Source organism: Eschscholzia californica, unplaced genomic scaffold, assembly GCF_041429995.1.
Source record: "Eschscholzia californica isolate CP2 unplaced genomic scaffold, dmEscCali1.0.p SCAF_2, whole genome shotgun sequence".
In the NCBI taxonomy this organism is placed as follows: Eukaryota; Viridiplantae; Streptophyta; class Magnoliopsida; order Ranunculales; family Papaveraceae; genus Eschscholzia; species Eschscholzia californica.
Genome location: NW_028238309.1, coordinates 21,461,260 through 21,479,692, shown reverse-complemented (window position 1 = coordinate 21,479,692; position 18,433 = coordinate 21,461,260). Strand labels below are relative to the sequence as shown.

The 18,433-nt window shown below is 36.0% G+C and overlaps 1 protein-coding gene and 2 long non-coding RNA genes across 3 annotated transcripts; 2 read left to right on the top strand and 1 right to left on the bottom strand.

Annotated features, from left to right (window-relative positions):
- The first annotated feature begins 1,177 nt into the window (after nt 1–1,177).
- On the top strand, nt 1,178–3,600 carry LOC147556879 (cytochrome P450 CYP72A616-like). The gene is made up of 4 exons (XM_086657848.1): nt 1,178–1,875; nt 2,063–2,310; nt 2,399–2,804; nt 3,030–3,600. The coding sequence occupies exons 1-4, from the start codon at nt 1,378–1,380 to the stop codon at nt 3,453–3,455; spliced, it is 1,578 nt and encodes a 525-aa protein (XP_086513974.1). The 5' UTR covers nt 1,178–1,377; the 3' UTR covers nt 3,456–3,600.
- On the bottom strand, nt 2,501–7,351 carry LOC147556878 (uncharacterized). Its single transcript, XR_015233633.1, has 6 exons — nt 7,126–7,351; nt 6,355–6,456; nt 5,635–5,950; nt 5,153–5,538; nt 2,940–3,755; nt 2,501–2,846 (listed from the first exon to the last, which is right to left on the bottom strand). It is a non-coding gene; the product is annotated as an uncharacterized LOC147556878 (long non-coding RNA).
- Nucleotides 7,352–12,195: 4,844 nt separating this feature from the next.
- On the top strand, nt 12,196–13,182 carry LOC147556877 (uncharacterized). Its single transcript, XR_015234968.1, has 2 exons — nt 12,196–12,430; nt 12,642–13,182. It is a non-coding gene; the product is annotated as an uncharacterized LOC147556877 (long non-coding RNA).
- Nucleotides 13,183–18,433: the final 5,251 nt, after the last annotated feature.

Below are 18,433 nucleotides of genomic sequence, written 5' to 3'. Positions count from 1 at the left end.
GGAGGTCATACGAGAATTATTGCTAAAGTAGGGGGCCAGGCAGAAAGCTGGTCACAAAGTTGGGGGCCATTTGGAAATAACCTAATAAAAAAAGAAATTTTAATATCCATATGGGTATAAACCGCTCAGGCCGATCCTGCAACCATGTGTCTGCAACCATGTGTGCTGATGTGGGTATAGAATTTTCTCCACACACATTATGGATCTTGGGCAGGTTCCATTGGGTATACCCGAGCCCTTACCCATTTTATCTCCTATCACCAGTCTTTGATTTACCCACCAGACAAAAGACAAAGGAGATTAAACAGGTCCGGTAGGCCAACTCCAAAAGTCCAAATTTTCACCACACGATGTTAATAGTTCGATATTTCCTTGTCTAACTAAAGGAAATGATGCCGGGTTTCACAACTAGTTATACAATGTTGATAGGAGAGACTTCCAACTCTATCAAGACTTTTTAGTCCCACAGAGAAGTCTTTGAAAGAAGCGTTGGGAACGTGAATTAACCAAGAGAAAAGTCCAACTCTTATCTGCATAGGTCTAACATGCACCTGTTGGTCATTGGGTATTAATCCCTTGAAGACCACAAGGGTAATAAATATACCCAGTAATGCAAATCTTTCAAGTAGTTGCTGCCAGTGTCGTCGAGTGCCATCATGCGGGGTCGGGTGTGGGCGGGAGCACGGGAGCCCGCCCAACACATTCTTTTGGGGCGGGCGGGCTGCACCTGAGACGTGCCTCGGGTGTCCGTGGTCAACGACAGGTTTGAGTGCCTGTGGACGGATTCGGGTCCACGGGCAGAATCCCAGCCCTACAGCCCTACTTACAGTAAACAAAAATGCTAAATGGAGCCTGAGGCCAATTGGTGATGTAGCTAGCTCTAATTGATCAGACCATAGAAAGGAGAAATGGCCTCACCAGTTGAAGCTGACCACATATAGTGTCAATTTTTGGGATTAGTATTTCTCTGTGATAAATAAGATAAATTTTCTTTCAACAAAAAAAAAGATAAATTTTAACATCGATATGGGTATAAACCGCTCTGGCAGATCCTACAACCATGTGTTGATGTGCGTATAGAATTTTCTCCAAAACATTATGAATCTTGGGCGGGTTCCATTGGGTATACACGAGCCCATACCCATCTTATCTCCTCACACCAGTCTTTGATTCGCCCACCAGACAAAGACAAAGGAGATAAAACAGGTCCGGTACGCCAACTCCAAATTATCACCACACGAACTCTTAAGGCTAAAAAGAAAGGTGGCTAAAAGAAACCCACAGTCCCCAATAAAAACCTTGCTAATTTTCACTCCAACTGCAAGAACAAGAGCTCTCTCTCTCTCTCTCTCTCTCTAACTATCATAGAGAACATAAATGGAAGGATTAAATCTAATGCTTGCAGTTGGTATTCTCTCTTCTGTGCTTATTTGGTATGCTATGAGAGTATTTTACACTATTTGGTACACACCCAAACATTTAGAGAAACTTCTCAGGCAACAAGGTATCAATGGTCTTCCTTACAAGCTTCTATATGGAAACAAAAAGGATTATGTAGAGTCTAACAGTCGAGCTTGGTCCAAACCCATGAACCTAACGCACCATATTGTATCGCGTGCCGATCCGTTTACGGTCGAAATTCTACAAACTTATGGAAAACTAAGTCTAGTTTGGTCTGGTTCCACACCTAGAGTGATAGTCTGGGATTCTGATTTAATGAAAGAAATTTTATCGAACAAGTTTGGTCACTTTCAAAAGCCACCACTTAACCCTCTTACTAAGCTTCTAACTATGGGTCTCTCAACCTTGGAAAATGATAAATGGGCTAAACATCGACGGATAATGACACCAGCTTTCCACCTCGAGAAGCTAAAGGTACGAAACTAAGTTTTTGCCATAACTCGTTAAGTTTTCGTCATAAGCAGGTAGCCTAGCGACCCAAGCCATGGCAATTAGTGATATTGTTCCCTCTTTTGCCACCAAGACCTGTACTAAGTTTTTCAAAAGAATTAAAATATGGTTAAAGATGTTTATAGTTCGACATTTCATTGTCTAATTGAAGGAAATGATGCCGGGTTTCACAACTAGTTGCACGAAGTTGATTGAACGATTAAATAATTTGGTAAGGCCATCAGGAGGAAGTTGTGAAGTAGATGTCTGGCCTGAACTTCAGAACTTCACTGGAGATGTCATCTCAAGAACCGCGTTCGGAAGTAGCTACGAAGAAGGCAAGAAAATCTTTGAACTTCAAAAAGAGCAGAGTCTACTAATCATTGAAGCTTTTGAATCAGTTTATATTCCAGGTTTCAGGTATGAATTCTTCCAATTTCAGGTTTCAATAATAGATTTCAAATTTGATTGAACATAATCGATTTCAAACTTGATTGTTCATTTTCAGATATATACCAACAAAGAAGAACAAGAGAAGAATCAACATCGATAAGGAAATCAAAGCTATGTTCAAAGAATTGATTGACAAGAAACAAGAAGCGATACGAAATGGAAAATCATGTTCTGATGATTTATTAAGCTTGTTGCTGCAATGTAATAATAACTCAAACTATCTCGAAGAATCAGCAAAAGTTAGTAAATCAAATAGTATTGTACGAATGACCACGGAAGAGGTGATTGAGGAATGTAAATTGTTCTATTTGGCTGGTCAAGAAACGACTTCGACTTTGCTTACATGGACCATGATTGTTTTATCTATGCATCAAGACTGGCAAGATAAAGCAAGAGAAGAAGTTCTAAGAGTTTGTGGAAAAAACTCACCCAAGTTTGAAGATATGAACCAACTGAAGATTGTGAGTACTTCTGAAACCCTTCAAGCTCTTCATTTAAAAAATCTGCAAAAAAAATAAAAAAAAATAATGGGTCACAAGATCCAACTTGAGTACCTTCTAGTTACCCAATAAAAAGCGGAATCAGAACCATGTTACCTTCTAGTTACCGAAATTTATAACCGGAGATACCCAAATAAATCCAAATATCACACAAATGTTCACTAACCAAATTCTTCCAAAATGCAGGTAAACATGATACTTTACGAAGTCCTGAGGTTATACCCACCAGTTATCCATCAACTTCGACATACTTACAAGAAAATTAAGGTTGGAAGTATTGAATTCCCGGCTGGGGTAGAAATCTTGCTTCCAACACTTGTTCTCCATCATGATCCTGAATTATGGGGTGAAGATGTGGAAGAATTCAGACCAGAGAGATTCTCAGATGGAATTTCGAAGGCAACGAAGGAGAAAGCTGCATTTTTTCCGTTTGGATGGGGACCAAGGATATGTATAGGCCAAAACTTTGCCATGATAGAAGCGAAGTTGGCTTTGGCTATGATTCTGCAACACTTCTCGTTTGAGCTCTCACAGTCTTATACCCATGCTCCTTACATCATCCTAACTCTTCAACCTCAACATGGGGCTCCAATTATATTGCACCCTCTATAAACTTATCATCATCTATATACTTATAGTAATTGCACGTACTAATAATTGTGATTTTGGATTGATCACAAAACTGTTGTTTAGATATGATCTTTGCTTCATTTGTAAGTACTAAAAGTAAGAAATTAATACCGAGTGAGTTTGTTCACGTTGTGTAGCTGAAGGTACAAAATGCATCTTATGTGTCTGGAAACTAGTTTATCGAACTAGAACAGTCTTTCGATATCATAACACCACCAGAGCCCACGATTTCTCAAAAATCCAGTCCTTAACTTGGCTCACATCCCCAAAACTGTCAAAGTCCTAGAGTTTATCTTAGGCTTCAGAGTTTAGACAATTGAAAAGCACTACAACTAGATTAATGACAAGAAAAAACTTATTGAAATGAAACCCAAATATTCAATCCATGGTTAAGCTTATCTTGTTCTTGTTTACTCAGAAAATAAAACAGTTATACATGACACCAGTAAATGTCCTCCTATATTGTAATCAGTTGGTTCCGATTGTAAATCTTTTTCTCAAGAATGAGAAGAGAGAATAATTTGCAGAGTTTGAAATTTACTCAACCAACCATCTTTAGGCGCAATTCATCTTAAACATGCCGTTCATTTCATGCTTTGTTTAACATCGGCAAACGCAGAATATAAGGGTATTTATCTTAAGAGAAAACTATTACTTAAGATGCCTAATAGTGATTCTCAGCCCAATGACATTGAGCGCAATTAACCACCGGTGTGCCATCAAACCCAAATTTCTGCAAACTCATACTATCCAGTCTGCAATATTAAAAAGAAAAACTTCTACGCTATCTTATGTAGAAAATAACTGCAATGGTCTACCTATGCAATGAAATAACATAAAATGTCTTATAAATACCTAAGCAAGCCAATGAAGGATATAACTTGGTCAATACGGAAGTTTGAAATCAAGGCTCCTGATTTTCGGCTACAAGTAATAAATGTATTTGTATAGATGAAGTTGAAAATTGACAAGACTGGGGGATCACCCAATTTGTAGTTGGACGAAATTCTTTCGCCAGGGTATGTGTATCTCAAAGAGTGCCATAGCTATTCAACCCAGCTCTAGTACGTGGTACAAGTACAGATATGCTACCATGTGAGTATCCACTATGCAAGGGTTTACCTCTTTGATATGCGATATTTGGATGCTGTACGTTTTGGACTGTTTCTGTTTTCTATAGATAACATATACTCTCTGTGATGCATTCTAATAGATAAACCTACCCTTAGGGCTTAGACATTTGATCTCCATGAAACATAAAAACGGTAACTAGTTAACTAATGAATCTTATTATTTATTTTTTTTGAAAAGTTTGAATTAATATATAAACAAAAGGTGGTACAGTACTAATGAATCTTATAGTAAACTATCAACTAGTTGAGCTAATAAAGTTTTATAAAGAATTAGGCTAATTTAGGCTGAAGATTTCAGTACGCCAAATTGGAGGTTTTGGATCATGAATCCACCAAAAAACAATAAGGAGAATCAAGTACGCGGCACACACAGGGGGCATGATTGTTATGATATTACTATATATACATGGAGTTCATGGGACAAACCATATAACCGAAAATGTTCCCATAAACATAAAAGCATCTAAGGATATCATGTTTATCACAATTAAACAACAAACTATTTAACATTATATGGAAAGCTAAAGTTTTTGATAGATTATATACCTTTCTCCATGTTGAATTTAGAGTTTCTTAATGTGCGCATATTTGTTTTCTTAAGCCTTTAATCGAGTCATTTGCAGAATAGTTTCTTGCACATATCTAATTTCAATTGTACGGGCCAAGTGGGAGAATTTAAACTTCGAGGTTGTACATACAAGGCCCACTAGGAATGTACAAAGCCCATAATTATGCCACATCCAATTAGCCCATCAAATTTTGGGCTTTTAGAAACTCTATCGAAATCTATCTAGTTTATAAGCCATCTATATGAATTCAAGAATGAGTTGCGTTGTTGCTCATCTAAATGACACCTAATGGACACTTGTTGTCTTGACACCAAATGGACAATTGTTGTCTTGGCACTTAATGAATACTTGTTGTCTTGACACCTAAGACGAGCACAACTGTAAGTTGTGGTAAGCAAGACAAATAACAATGTTGGAAATGTTTTTTGTACTTGTATAAAATGGAGATAGATTATGTACCTTTCTCTATGTTTGAATTAAGACAACGGGTTAAAAATTTTGTAAGTGGGTTGGCGAGTCGTAAACCATCTCTGCCTCGGTGATCGACCCTGCTAACATGTCTAAAATCTTGTAAGCGGGTGGGCGGGTCGTACACCGGGTTACACATCGACCCACATTTAAGCTAATGAAGTGTCCAATCTTTCTACAAAAAGGGTATTTGAGTTTGTCCTTCTTTTGTATCTGGGCCTGAGGGCTAAAGCATGTCCAGTGTTCCTTGGTGGAATGAATCTCTTAGCTTTCTTGGGATTTCATTTCTTTGCTTTAATTTCTTGACCTACAAGATTAGGACAAAAACTTTTTTGTTACTTCAACCTTGCTCCCTCTTGGGGGTTAGCATACTAGAGAGTTCATTCACATTCCATTATTTTTTAAGTGAATTTGCAGAGCTCAAGACGGATAATATCAGTAAATGTCCTTCTACTTTGTAATAAATTGGTTCCAACTGAAACTTTTTTTTCTCAGGAATGAGAAGACATAGTAGTCTGCAAAGTTTGAAAACTATTAACTCAACCTACCATCTTTAGGAGCAATTCATCTTAAATACACGTTCATTTCATGCCCTGTTTAACATCGATAAACGCAGATATAAAGGGTGTTTATCTTAAGAAAAACCTATTACTTAAGATGCCTAATATTTGTACTCTCCAAGTCTCCCTTCCTCAAAATTTAGATACTTACAATTTTAAGGTTGGAGTAATAGTTCAATCGCCATAGTGATTCTCATCCCAATGCCTTTGATCAAACACAATTTACCGCCGGTGTTCCATCAAAGCCAAATTTCTGCAATTTCAAACTAATCAATCTACATGCAGTATTTTAAAAAGAAACTTATATGCTACCTTATACAGAAAATAACTGCAACGTTGTACCTATGCAGTGAAATAACATAACGTTATAGAAATACCTAAGCAAGCTAATGAAGGATATTACTTGGCCAATAAGGATCTTTGAAATCTAGGCTCCTGATTTTCAGCGAAACCCAATATATCTATTTGTATGATGAAGTTGGAAAATTGGACCACAAGAGTGGGGGATCAACCAATTTGTTGTCGGACGAACATTTTTCGCCAGGGTATGTCTATCTCAAAAAAGTTCCATGGCTATTTGACCCAACTCTAGTACGTGGTACAAGTACTATTATGCAATAAGCTACCATGTGAGTATCCATATAACAAAGTGAAACAAACAGGGAATATATGAAGATTGAGGTTTGGTCAAAAGGGGATGTCGACATATACAAACTATGAAATGAAAGAGGAATGCTAATTAGTGATCATACATTAATAGCTTGTTATAGGTATTCACTGTTTATTCACACCTTTCCACCAAAATTTTGATAATCAAATTAACAATCACAGATAGATTGACCTAATCTGTGTAACTAAAGTAGCATAATTTTATTGATCTTACTGGATAAATTTCCCAAACTTGAGAGGGAGAAGAAGGTACCTTGAACTTTGCTAGGGTCTAGGAGCGTCGCCAGCCACCCTAAGATGGACGACACCTTCCAAAAGTAAACCAAACCAAAACCCTAGTAAGGGTCAAATTACTGGATGAAAGAATAGATGAATTGGTGATTCTGCTGTAGGCTGTAGCCATCTCTTGAGAATGCTTTAAGTGCCCGTGATTTTTCTTCCCTCCTTAATGGGTGGGAGGGGTGCTCGTAAAAGCACCCGTTTCTGTGCTATAAGCAAGTTTGACTAAGGACTTTGAACATTTGTTTTTTTGAGCAAAGGTCTTTGAACATTAACCACACTTTATGAGCAACCTGATTTTAATTGTATTTCTATTTTTTTTTTGAGTCCATGGGTATATAGACCAAAATTAATTTGATAATAGGTCTATAGGCCATTCTTCTTAGATTATGGATTTTTGGTCCTCTTACAAGAAGGGTATAAAGTATGGCTAATTTATTGGGTAATACCAAATGTATCCCAAATAAAAAAACCCCGGGTTTTTTGAATTTACGAGGGTTTCAGGAAACTTTCCCAAAACCCGTGGGCGTGATTTGTGGGGGATCTTTATTCAGCCGAAACAGATTGGATACCAATCTTCATAAAGACACTTTCTCTCTCTAAACCTACTTCATTTGGGATTTCAATCGGTTTAATGTACCTTGATTTTAGGATAAATTTAGGAAAAAACGGTTAGATTCTCACGAAAATTTCTCTCTCTTCTATAATCTGTTTAGAAACAAAATCTAAACTTTCCCAAATCAATTTTCTCTCTCTTCTTTACAAATTTAATATGGAGATTTATTAGCCAAAAATATGGAGATTTATTAGAAAAAAAAGATAGAAACAAATCATAATTTCTCTCTCCTCTAAACAGATTTGGAAATCAAATTTTCTCTTTCCTATTATCTGAATCAATCTAGGATCAATTTAGCGTGATTTGAGGGTTAATATACAAAACATATATATCACTTTCTCTCACTTAACTTTCAGTTTTGGAAATAGTATATTTTTCTGGGAACATTAAAGCAGCATTTGTTTTCGTTTTTACTCATACATAACAAATCGAATACAAATTATGAAACAAATACGTAAATTATGTATTATTTATGACGAATAAACCATCATTAGTCAAGTATACAACGTAATTTATCAAATGTATTTGGGTCTTGTTCAGTAAATTACACATACTTTCTATTACATAACACATAATTTCTTTTACATTACACATCGTTTACATTCTGTTACCAAAAAATCGTTTACACTATATTGTCGAAGAGCATATGTAGTCTTGAGCAGGACAAACAACATTTACACTATATTGTCGAAGAGCATATCCAAATGATTTTGCACCACCAGGAAACAAATGACCAACTTCAGTAGCAAATTCCATAAGTAACAACAAAACTGCAAAAAGAAAACATATACATTTGTTAACAAAACAAACAATTTACTAGAAACGACATGTATAATGGAATAAATTATGCATACTGTTTGTTAAACTTCATAATGTGTTAGAAGACAAACATAACGTTAGTTCGAATCACAAGGTCACTGTTATGTGAAAAAATATGTATAATGTGCAATAAATTACATATAATTTTTGGAACATTTATTGTACTATAAACGGCAACTGTTTTGTGAAAAAAGTACGCGTAAAGTACATGTACTTTATATCCAGAGAAAACAATGAATCTGAATATACCGCAAATCTGAGTCCGTCAGTGAAGATGAATCTGATCTGAAAAAAACTTCAGTAATGATTAAACGAAAATCTTAAGATACATACCACGAAAATTGAAAGATATAGAACATACCTAGATTCAATAAAACATTAAATATGATATAAAGATCAAAGATTTCATTATTGATATTAAAATTTTAGAGAGAGAGAGAGAAGTTTAGACTTCAATTTCAGATCTATCAAAGATGGAAATATATATTATGAGAAAGATCTACAATTGAATCGTTTTTTCAGAAATAATACATAACAATTTGATACAGTTTAAAAAATTAATTATTAGATCTTAAAAATGAATCTAAATACAAAACAGTAATATCAAATACATGAAAACAAAACGAAATCTTACAAATGAATGTTCTCATTATGATTTTAGCAAAAATAATTACCTTCAAGAATTGATCTTCGATAAGTTTAATGGAGTGTAGAGTTCTGATGTTAATAGTGGTTAAACAACTAGGTTAATGTTCTTGAAAATGAGATATACTATATTACGGTTACATATTAGATTTGTTAATATTTCTTTCATTATAATTCTGATTGGAGAGAGAAAGATGGAGACAATTAAGGAAATGATATATACATGATTATTTTGGCAAAAACGGTTACAAAGTATATGGAAAGGTTATAATAGGTATTAATAAGGATTAAATATTATAGAGATTTGATATTTCTCTCGAGATGAATACAAATGGACTAGATCTCTTTTATGATGATTAATTTGGTTTTTAAATCCTTTTTAGGATTATAGAGGATTAAATCTCCTATTAGGACCCTATTTTTGGTCTATAGACTCAAAAATTATTTTTTTTTCTAAAATTTTGAAAATAACTAACAAGAGTTATTTTCAACCGATTTTCAGGGAAGGGAAAATCTCCAGTGAGGTATATAAATATTTCATAATCCATTATTTGATGTTTGACTGCGTCATGTATAAAGGTTAACATGTGCTTATTAGAAAAACAGAGTACCTATAAAAAATAGGTGACCCTTTATAGCACAAAAGCTTGAAAAACTAAAGGGGCGAACAAAAACGAATTTATTACGAATGCAGGTGACCAAAACCTTCATTAGAAAGTCTAATAAGTAGCACTATAATAAGGTAAAATGAGTTATAGCAATTCCCCATATAAGAAAACCGACCTAAATTGTAACAACATTCTCAACCGCATTAGAAAACACCAAATTTGGCACGACGTTCATTTCCAATGACTGTTGATTCAGTCGGAACCAAATACACTAAAAAATTTCGCTTTTTTGAACAATGACGCGTCAAATTATCCCACCAAATGGTGAGACCTATTTTCTGAGTCGATGCAGTACCAATATATTAAGACCTCAAGTGCACAACTTCTTGAAGAATCAATAATGTTCATCGTTAACTTTTTTTTCCAAAAATTAATCAATTAAAGTATCTTGTAGCGACAAGTGCATTTTTTATCTTTTTTTTTTTGGAAACTATTAAATTCATTGATGTGGCAAAGCCAAAAGGAATTACAATATACAAAGAAACACTCTCACAAATGAGTGCCTACAAGGAGGGAAGTGACATGATTCCCACCATCTTCAGGGCCAAGTTGTGGGCTTCAGTTTTAGCCTCTCTCGGACAGAACTGGATTGTAGCCGCTCCGGAATGTAACCGCTCCTGGATTGTAACCACTCTAGATTGTACCAGATTAGTGGATGTAGTGGGTAAAGCACTACCTTCCTGGATTGTAATCGCTCCTGTCACGTGGTCAGTTTGAGTGGGTGTCGGTATTCTCTTTCCGGCCGCGCCGCCTCCTCCACCGACGAATTGCCGTCTTCCATCAACATATCCGGTTGAAGGGATTTCGATTTTGCCCTGTTGGAAGAAATTCCAATATATGTGGGCTCACATATGTATAGACATGTGTATGGCTATCTCAGTAAATTGTCAAGTCGTAAAGTGGTCTAATATGGATTGACTTGACTAGTAGGTATCAAAGTGTCATGGAATAAACGTGTAGAGACCATTAAGTGATTTCTAATTTGATGAGGGGCCAAATTAGAAATAAAAGTCTATAAATAGGGGTTATGGTCCCCATTTGGGCTTCTTCCCTAATCTCTACATTTTTGGTTAAGTGTGAAATCCCTTCATCACAAGAGAGATTCTAAGGAGAAGAAGAACCAAGTGGAAGATCAACCCTACCCAACCATTTTTTAGCTATGGATCAAGGTACGCTTCCGTGATTATTTCATCTCTATGAATCTTTTGGAGTTTATGTAAGTATGCTTGTTCATGTTATTTGATTTCATCATAATCATCTTATAACATGATTAGTTTAAGCATGTAAGGTTAAATATATTTACTAACATGCCCTATTATCCTTCTCCCAAAATAGTACAACTTTGGACTCATATGGATAATTGGGAAGAAGCTTAACCATGACGGTCTCCCTTTGTGTTCTTGTCAGTTTTTGCTCTAGGATTTCCATCAATTTCAACCTAGAAGGGCAGTACTCTAGGAGATCCATCATTTTTGGCCTTAGTTGAACATGATGAGTTTGAACTTGAACTTGAACAAAGAACTTGTAACTTCGGATTTTGACCATACAACTATGTCTATAGTTTACGGGTTGAATTTCTTGGAATGAACTTTGGGCTGTGAATGGGTCCGGTTTATCGGTTGAGAGAGTTTTGAGTTGTTGAAGAAACTCCAACTGGATGTCCATGACCAAACACTCAATCTTGAAAAAATATGAAAACAACAAAAAGATCCTATAGATTAATAAAACAAGCCCTAAAAGACCAACGAAGTAAAAAACCTTTATTAAGAAAGAAGAAAGGAAATCCGGTGAAGGAAGGACCCTTCGCCGGAGAAGCAAAGACGATCTCTGGACGGTTTCTCAGAAAAACAGTTATGGAGAGCTCTCAAGGCAAAGGGCAAATAACTTTATGTATTTTTTATCTTTAGTTTGCTTGTGTCTTGATAAGAATTGATCGAAACGTTATATTTCATTTGTCGCAATTTCTACATCTGGAATTTCAGAGAAAATGTTGACCCCTCTATGTTTGCTATGTTCATCCTCCACATCCAACCAGAAGAAAGAAAGAGAAGGTGAGAAAAAGAGTTACAACTCTCTAATAGTCTTGATGCAAATGATAATGGAACTAGAACACATTGCTCTAGTCGACCAACTGAAAGAAAGAAAAAGAAGACGAGAAAGAGGGTTACAACACTCTCTATTAATCTTGGTGGTATTTAGGGCCAAAATGGAATTAACCCATTAGAAGATAAAACTTCGAAAAATAGAAGAAAACTATGACGATAACTATAAAAACACAACAGACGGGAAAAAAGATGAGAGGGGAAAAAGAGGTGGAGCGTAACCACCGAATCTTCTCTTTATCTCTCTCTCTCTCTCTCTCTCTAGTTGTATTTGAAGCCTCACCTTAGTACTGACTTTCAGCTTCATAAATTTGGATCAGATCGTTGTTCTGTTAAATCTGTTCTAACTATTTACTATAAAGTCTATTCTCTAGCCCCTCTCTCTACAAGTAAAGCAAATGTATCAAGTAACTTTTCTTTAGCTTTCAGGTAAACAAATCTTTTATTTCTCTCTTTCTTTCTTATACCCCAGCTAAAATTTCTTCACTTTTGTTCTGTAATCAAAACAGAAAAGTCATATTCTGCTTGTTCTTCTAGTTTTTATCTTTGGCAATGACTGGTACTGGTTGTTTTTATGGAAATTAGATCAACTTTGTCTCTTCTTTTTATTCAAATTTCTCTTTTCTGTTCTTTGATACAGGTTTGATTTGGTAGGAAATGGAAGATGATAAATTTTTGAGTGGTATTCAATTGAACCAAAAGGTGAAACAAACATTTCAGAAGAATTTTTATACAGTTCAGAACATTTTAGATAAGAACCGATTGATAATCGATGAGATTAACCAGAATCATGAATCCAATATCCCTATTAATCTAAGAAGAAATGTGAGTTTGATTAGAGAATTAAACAACAACATTAGGAGGGTAGTTGATCTTTATGCAAATCTTTCTAGTTCATTTACAAAATCTGTTGAAGCAGCTTCATTAGAGAATGATTCTGGGCATGGGTTTTTCAGATCAGATAGAAGTAATGGCTATAAGAGAATCAGGGCTGGACAGTAAGCTTGATCCATAGCCAGTCTAGTTTTTATAGTGGTAAGCTAGAAGAGTTTTAGAGATATCAATGGTAGTTTAGGGTTTGTTCTGTAAATGATATTCTTAATTAGTTTGTTTAGAATTAGTGTGACATTGTAATCTTCCATGGTTGATACTGTAATGGAAATTAAGCATGTCTTTTAGTTTATAATTTCTGTTTCTTTCTTTTATCAATGCCAAAAGGAAGAGTATTTTGTGCCTCACAGTCCCTTTATGTCTTTTAATTTTTTACTTGTTAGCCTTTCATTTGTAAGTGCAAAGAAATAAAATGTGTAACGAGCGAGGATGAAGCCAGGAACGATAATAGAAGACGCTAGAATAAGTATAAATCTCGTTCATAATATCACAAATATGATTTGAAGGGGTCTAAATTTAAGAGAGCTGCGACTTTTGCCTAGAACTTTTACTCATAACCTGGTAACCTCACCCAGAGGCCGATGGAGAATCATTTCGACTAGAGTTTCTTGAAGGACCGTGTCGGTCTAAAAATTGTTAATTTTGTTTGAATAAAATCTTTAATTTTTATTTTGGAATAAAATGAGCTAAAGTGAGCTCACCTTTTTGGAGGGAACTATTTTAATCCATGAACAAACAAAATATTTTTGTACTTACAACAATTATAGAATAAAATGTAAATCCTTTTCATTTTCTTTATTAATATAGAAGTGGAAACTTCAAACTAAGTGTTTTGTCCCACATCTTTTAAAGAGAAAAACTAGTTTGTGTTTATATGGAGAAAGTTGGGTGTAAGGGGTGTGTCCTCTTGTGGTTACCCGGACCCTTACCCGGATCTGCAGGTTCATTCTCTCAGTTGGTTCACTTACTGTTTTATTGCTCAATTTTAATTTCCAATTTTGTTTATTGGTTTTAATACTATTTTGCTAACAATCTGAAGACTTAAAAAAAAAAATTAAAAATTCTCTTTTAAAATCAACCAAAACCATTTCCTGTTTTAATGAAAATGGATTTTTAGATGAGCAATGAAAAACCAGAAAAATTCGATGGTCAAAATTCCAAAAGATGGCAACACAAGATGTTATTTTTTCTGACAACCTTGAAAATCAATTTTGTTTTAACCGAACCAGCTATCACAGTTGTGGGGGAAATGAACCTGGTAGATCTGGAGCAGTAGATGATCGGAATTAGGCCGACTACTATGCAGAAACTATATATTCTTAACTGCTTAGATAACACCTTATACGATATCTACTGCCAGACTAAGACTGCCAAAGAATTATGAGACTCTCCACAGGAGAAATATATTTCTGAAGATGCAGGTATTAAGAAATTCATAGTAAGACGATTTGTGGATTACAAGATGGAAGATGAAAAGTCTGTAGTAAGCCAATTTCAGGAACTCAGACTCATTCTAAATGAAATCAAAACTGAGGGAATGGTTATAGATGAAGCTTTTCAGGTTGCTGCAGTAATTGAAAAGCTACCTCTTAACTGGAATGAGTATAAAAAGAAACTCAGACACAAGAGGAAGGACATTGACATGCAGTACTTGATTCTTCAAATCAGGGCCGAAGAAGAACATCTGACACAGGAGAAAAATGAGGTGGCTGCTTCACTTGTATCCAAGTAAAAAATTTACCAACTCCAACCCTTCTAACCAGTGGAAGAAAGGTAACTCTAAATTCAAAAGGGTTAGCTCTAAGCCTAACAAACCATGTTATGTATGTGGTAAGTCTGGTCACTTAGCTAAGGACTGCAGACATAGAAAAGCAAACCCTAACCCCCCGACCAAACACCCTACCCAATCTTGCTCACGTAGTCGAGACATAGAACTTTTGTGCAATGGTCACTGAAACCAACTTAGTGACTACACTAAATATTTGTGGTTCGACACAGGAGCCACTAAACACATCTGCTCAGAGAAGTCACAGTTTTCCTCATATAACCCAGTAAAAACAGGAGAACAACTGTATATGGGTAACAACTTTTCATCCACCATTGTAGGAAAAGGGAAGATTGTTCTGATATGACTTCTAGAAAGACAATGACTCTGAATAATGTACTTTACGTTCCTGAAATAAGGAAGAATTTAATCTCTGTTTAGGCTCTGAACAAGAAAGGGTTCAAGATCGTAATTGAAAGTGACGAAGTGATTCTGTCCAGGGGGGGGAGGGGGGAGTATATGTGGGGAAAGGGTATTGTATTGGGAGCCTATTTAAGTTAAATGTTGTTTCTGATTCTGAATTGAATAAAATATTTTCTTCTGCTTACTCTGTTATGCATAATACTTGTAGCAATATAAATGTTTGGCGTGGTAGGTTAGGACACCTTAGTTCTTCCACTCTAGAACGTCCGATGAAACAAGGTTACATTCCAACCACCAAACAAAAAAAAAGACAAATGTGAAATTTGTGTAGAGACAAAACTTAAGAAGAAACCCTTTAAAACCGTAGAAAGAACAACTAATGAACCTTTAGAATTAGTTCACTTTGATCTCGGAGACCTAAAAGCAACTCCTTCGAGAGGAGGCAAACGCTTCTACATAACCTTTATTGATGATCACTCTAGATTTTGTAACATCTACCTTCTAAATAGTAAAAATGAAGCCTTAGAAAGCTTTAAAACCTACAAACTAGAAGTAGAAAATCAACTAAATAAAAAGATAAAAATCCTTAGATCAGATAGAGGGGAAGAATACGTAGGAGATCTTTTCACTCAATTCTGTAGGAATCACGACAAACTACATCAAACAACTGCTCCTTACTCACCTCAATCCAATGGGGTAGCAGAAAGGAAACACAGAACATTAGAAGAAATGATGAACTCTATGCTAGTTAGCTCAGGATTGCCTTCTAACTTGTGGGGGGGGGGGGGGGGGGGGTGGGCTATTTTATCTGCTTGTTATGTACTTAACAAAATACCCTCTTGAAGGGATTTATACCCTTATACTAGTGTTTATAGCGGATAACGACATCTAATGTCTAACAATAGTATCCCCAAGATCATCATGCAAAACTAGTAATTAAACTAATGGAGATAGTAGATTACCTTAATCACTTTTCCCTCGAACTAGTTGAATTGATTAAAGAAGACCGAGAGCTTCAAGTGTAGCTCCTCTACTTGGGACACCGAATAGTGTATTTAATCTCCCTCCTTGAAAGCTCGCTAGCACTCCAATGGTGGTTTGATAATAAGAAGACCTTCTTCTTGCTTGACTAGAAAATAGCTTGGGAATTAGCTCACTTTCTCCTCTCTACTTGATGTGGTAGAGTAAGAAAGCTTAGAGAGAAATTCCACACCTTATTCTCTTCCCTAAGAGTGTTTATATAGAACCCTAATAAGAATCCACCTCCTTTTAGGTTTCCTAAAACACCCTTTAAAATAAGATTTAGGGAAATAGTCGAAAAAAGCAACTAGTTGATATTTTCTCAATTACCTAAGGAGATGACGTCCAAACCCAGCCAAAATTGGTAGATTTAATTTTCATAACATAAGGAAACGTCCCTCCAAAAATCAGCCCAATCCGAGCCCTAAAAGTGCCCGAATCGGCCTAGGCCCAAAACCCTTATTTCGGGCCTTTTTGTTATCTTTTGCCCAAATTCTATTTAGGCCTGCGAGATATGTTTATGGGACATTCCCAATGTTATATCACACTCCCACTAGTCATATCATCCAATTAAATACCCATTCTTATGTGTAACCCGATGTAGGATCCGATCGAAGTTAGCCGCGAATTACTTCGTAATTCGACGATCCTAGTTGGTTTCTGGCTAAACGCTACGCCCCCTAAATCAATCGGACTTGATGATCTTCTTCATCAATTGTCCTAGCCGACATATTGCTCGCATTTCCATCTTGGTCGAAGGACATCTCCTTCAACTCCTTCAGACTCCCACTTGGACTTAGAACAAGTGCAATGCCTCGATTCCCGTGTCAATTTAGTATCCCATCTGATACGTCACGTCATTCAGACTTTCTTGATATCCGATTACAACTGTAAAATACAAACGATTAACTCCTAATTCGTTTGAGCGTGGCCACGCATTTTCAGTTGCTACTCATCAAGTGGCCTTGAGACACTTTGTACCTAATGTGATTAGGTTGACACAATCCATTCTTGCGCTCCCACTTAACTTCATGTCTATCCTGTCCTTCCCAGTATCCGTCTTTATGACCTCCTTTTACGGCGCGGCGTTTGACGGAACCAAAGTCGGACATTCCTTTCATAAGATGAGTGGAACACTCATGTTTTGAGGAATCTCTCCAATTGTCTTTATGAGAAGTATTGACGTTCATCACGAGTGATGTACTTCTCATTTGAGGGTTATCCAGTGTATAAACCTTTTACACACCCACGTAGTCGAATAGAATGTACTATTCCTATAGCCCATGAAACTGCGCTATCCCATCGACTCCCGTGCTAGTCTTCGTGAGTCATTGTTGTCCATGTAATGACCTGGACCAGGGATTTGATAATAAATATTCCATGTTCACTTAATAGGTTCATTCATCAGATCACGTATCTGACAAACCTATTCGGAATGTTTTATCATCAATGGACTGTCGTTTAAACACTAAACCAAATTTAGACGACTAGTGAAATAACTCTATTATTTTTGATAACGAGAGTTGTAAATCTGAGCCTCTTCCGTAAAACTCTTTTTACCCACTCAGTTTTACTTGTCGAGGTTTAAAATTATACCTCATGCCTTAGACTCGTGTATGACTCTCATACTTTGTCTTAGGTGACAGTTTAGTTTGACTACGGATGTAATCCGTTTAAACTTTGCTAATTATCAATTAATTTGAAGACCGTTATCTTCAATATTGATAATTTCTAGTAACTTTTACTAGAGTTAAGGCTTTTAATTCTTTATGTAGTATTTGCAATAGTTCCCGGCTTAAAACACTTTTAGCCTACTTTCCTTCCATGTCTGGAAGTTTGCTACGATGACATGTTCAACTTTTGTACTACTTCATCCTTTAGCTTTCTAGGATGTTTCTAAGTAGTGTTTCGGTTTTCAAATCCGAATTTGGATATTCAAATGCTAATCATATCCAATATGATTGACTTTATGTATTCGAACATAAATCTCTCTCTCTCATGCTTGTTTGCTACATCGGTGTCTTTTCAAACTCCGATTTAGTAACGCTCTTAGTCATGAGTTTTGGGTCGAAATTCTTTTAGACTTTCCGAGTCTTAGATTTTCTGTTTTGGATCTCAAGCATCTCAGCGTACTGAGTCTCTCTAATCCTATCATCCTTTTGATCTATGCTTATAGATCTTCAGATGCTCAAAATGGCATTTCATCCTTGTGTGTGGTCCTTTTATTGAGTCAGTGTGTTCACTGTTACACAACATCTTATGTCGTACTCAATCTTTTGTATGTACTCAGCATACAGACCCGGAAGGCTTGTTTCTCCCACTTACCTTCTTGA

Bases quoted from the DNA above. Each gene is read 5' to 3' on its own strand.
- LOC147556879 (XM_086657848.1), top strand. From the start codon at position 1,378: ATGGAAGGATTAAATCTAATGCTTGCAGTTGGTATTCTCTCTTCTGTG. The intron at 1,876-2,062 runs GTACGAAACTAA...GTCTAATTGAAG, and splicing joins TCCACCTCGAGAAGCTAAAG to GAAATGATGCCGGGTTTCAC. The intron at 2,311-2,398 runs GTATGAATTCTT...GTTCATTTTCAG, and splicing joins GTTTATATTCCAGGTTTCAG to ATATATACCAACAAAGAAGA.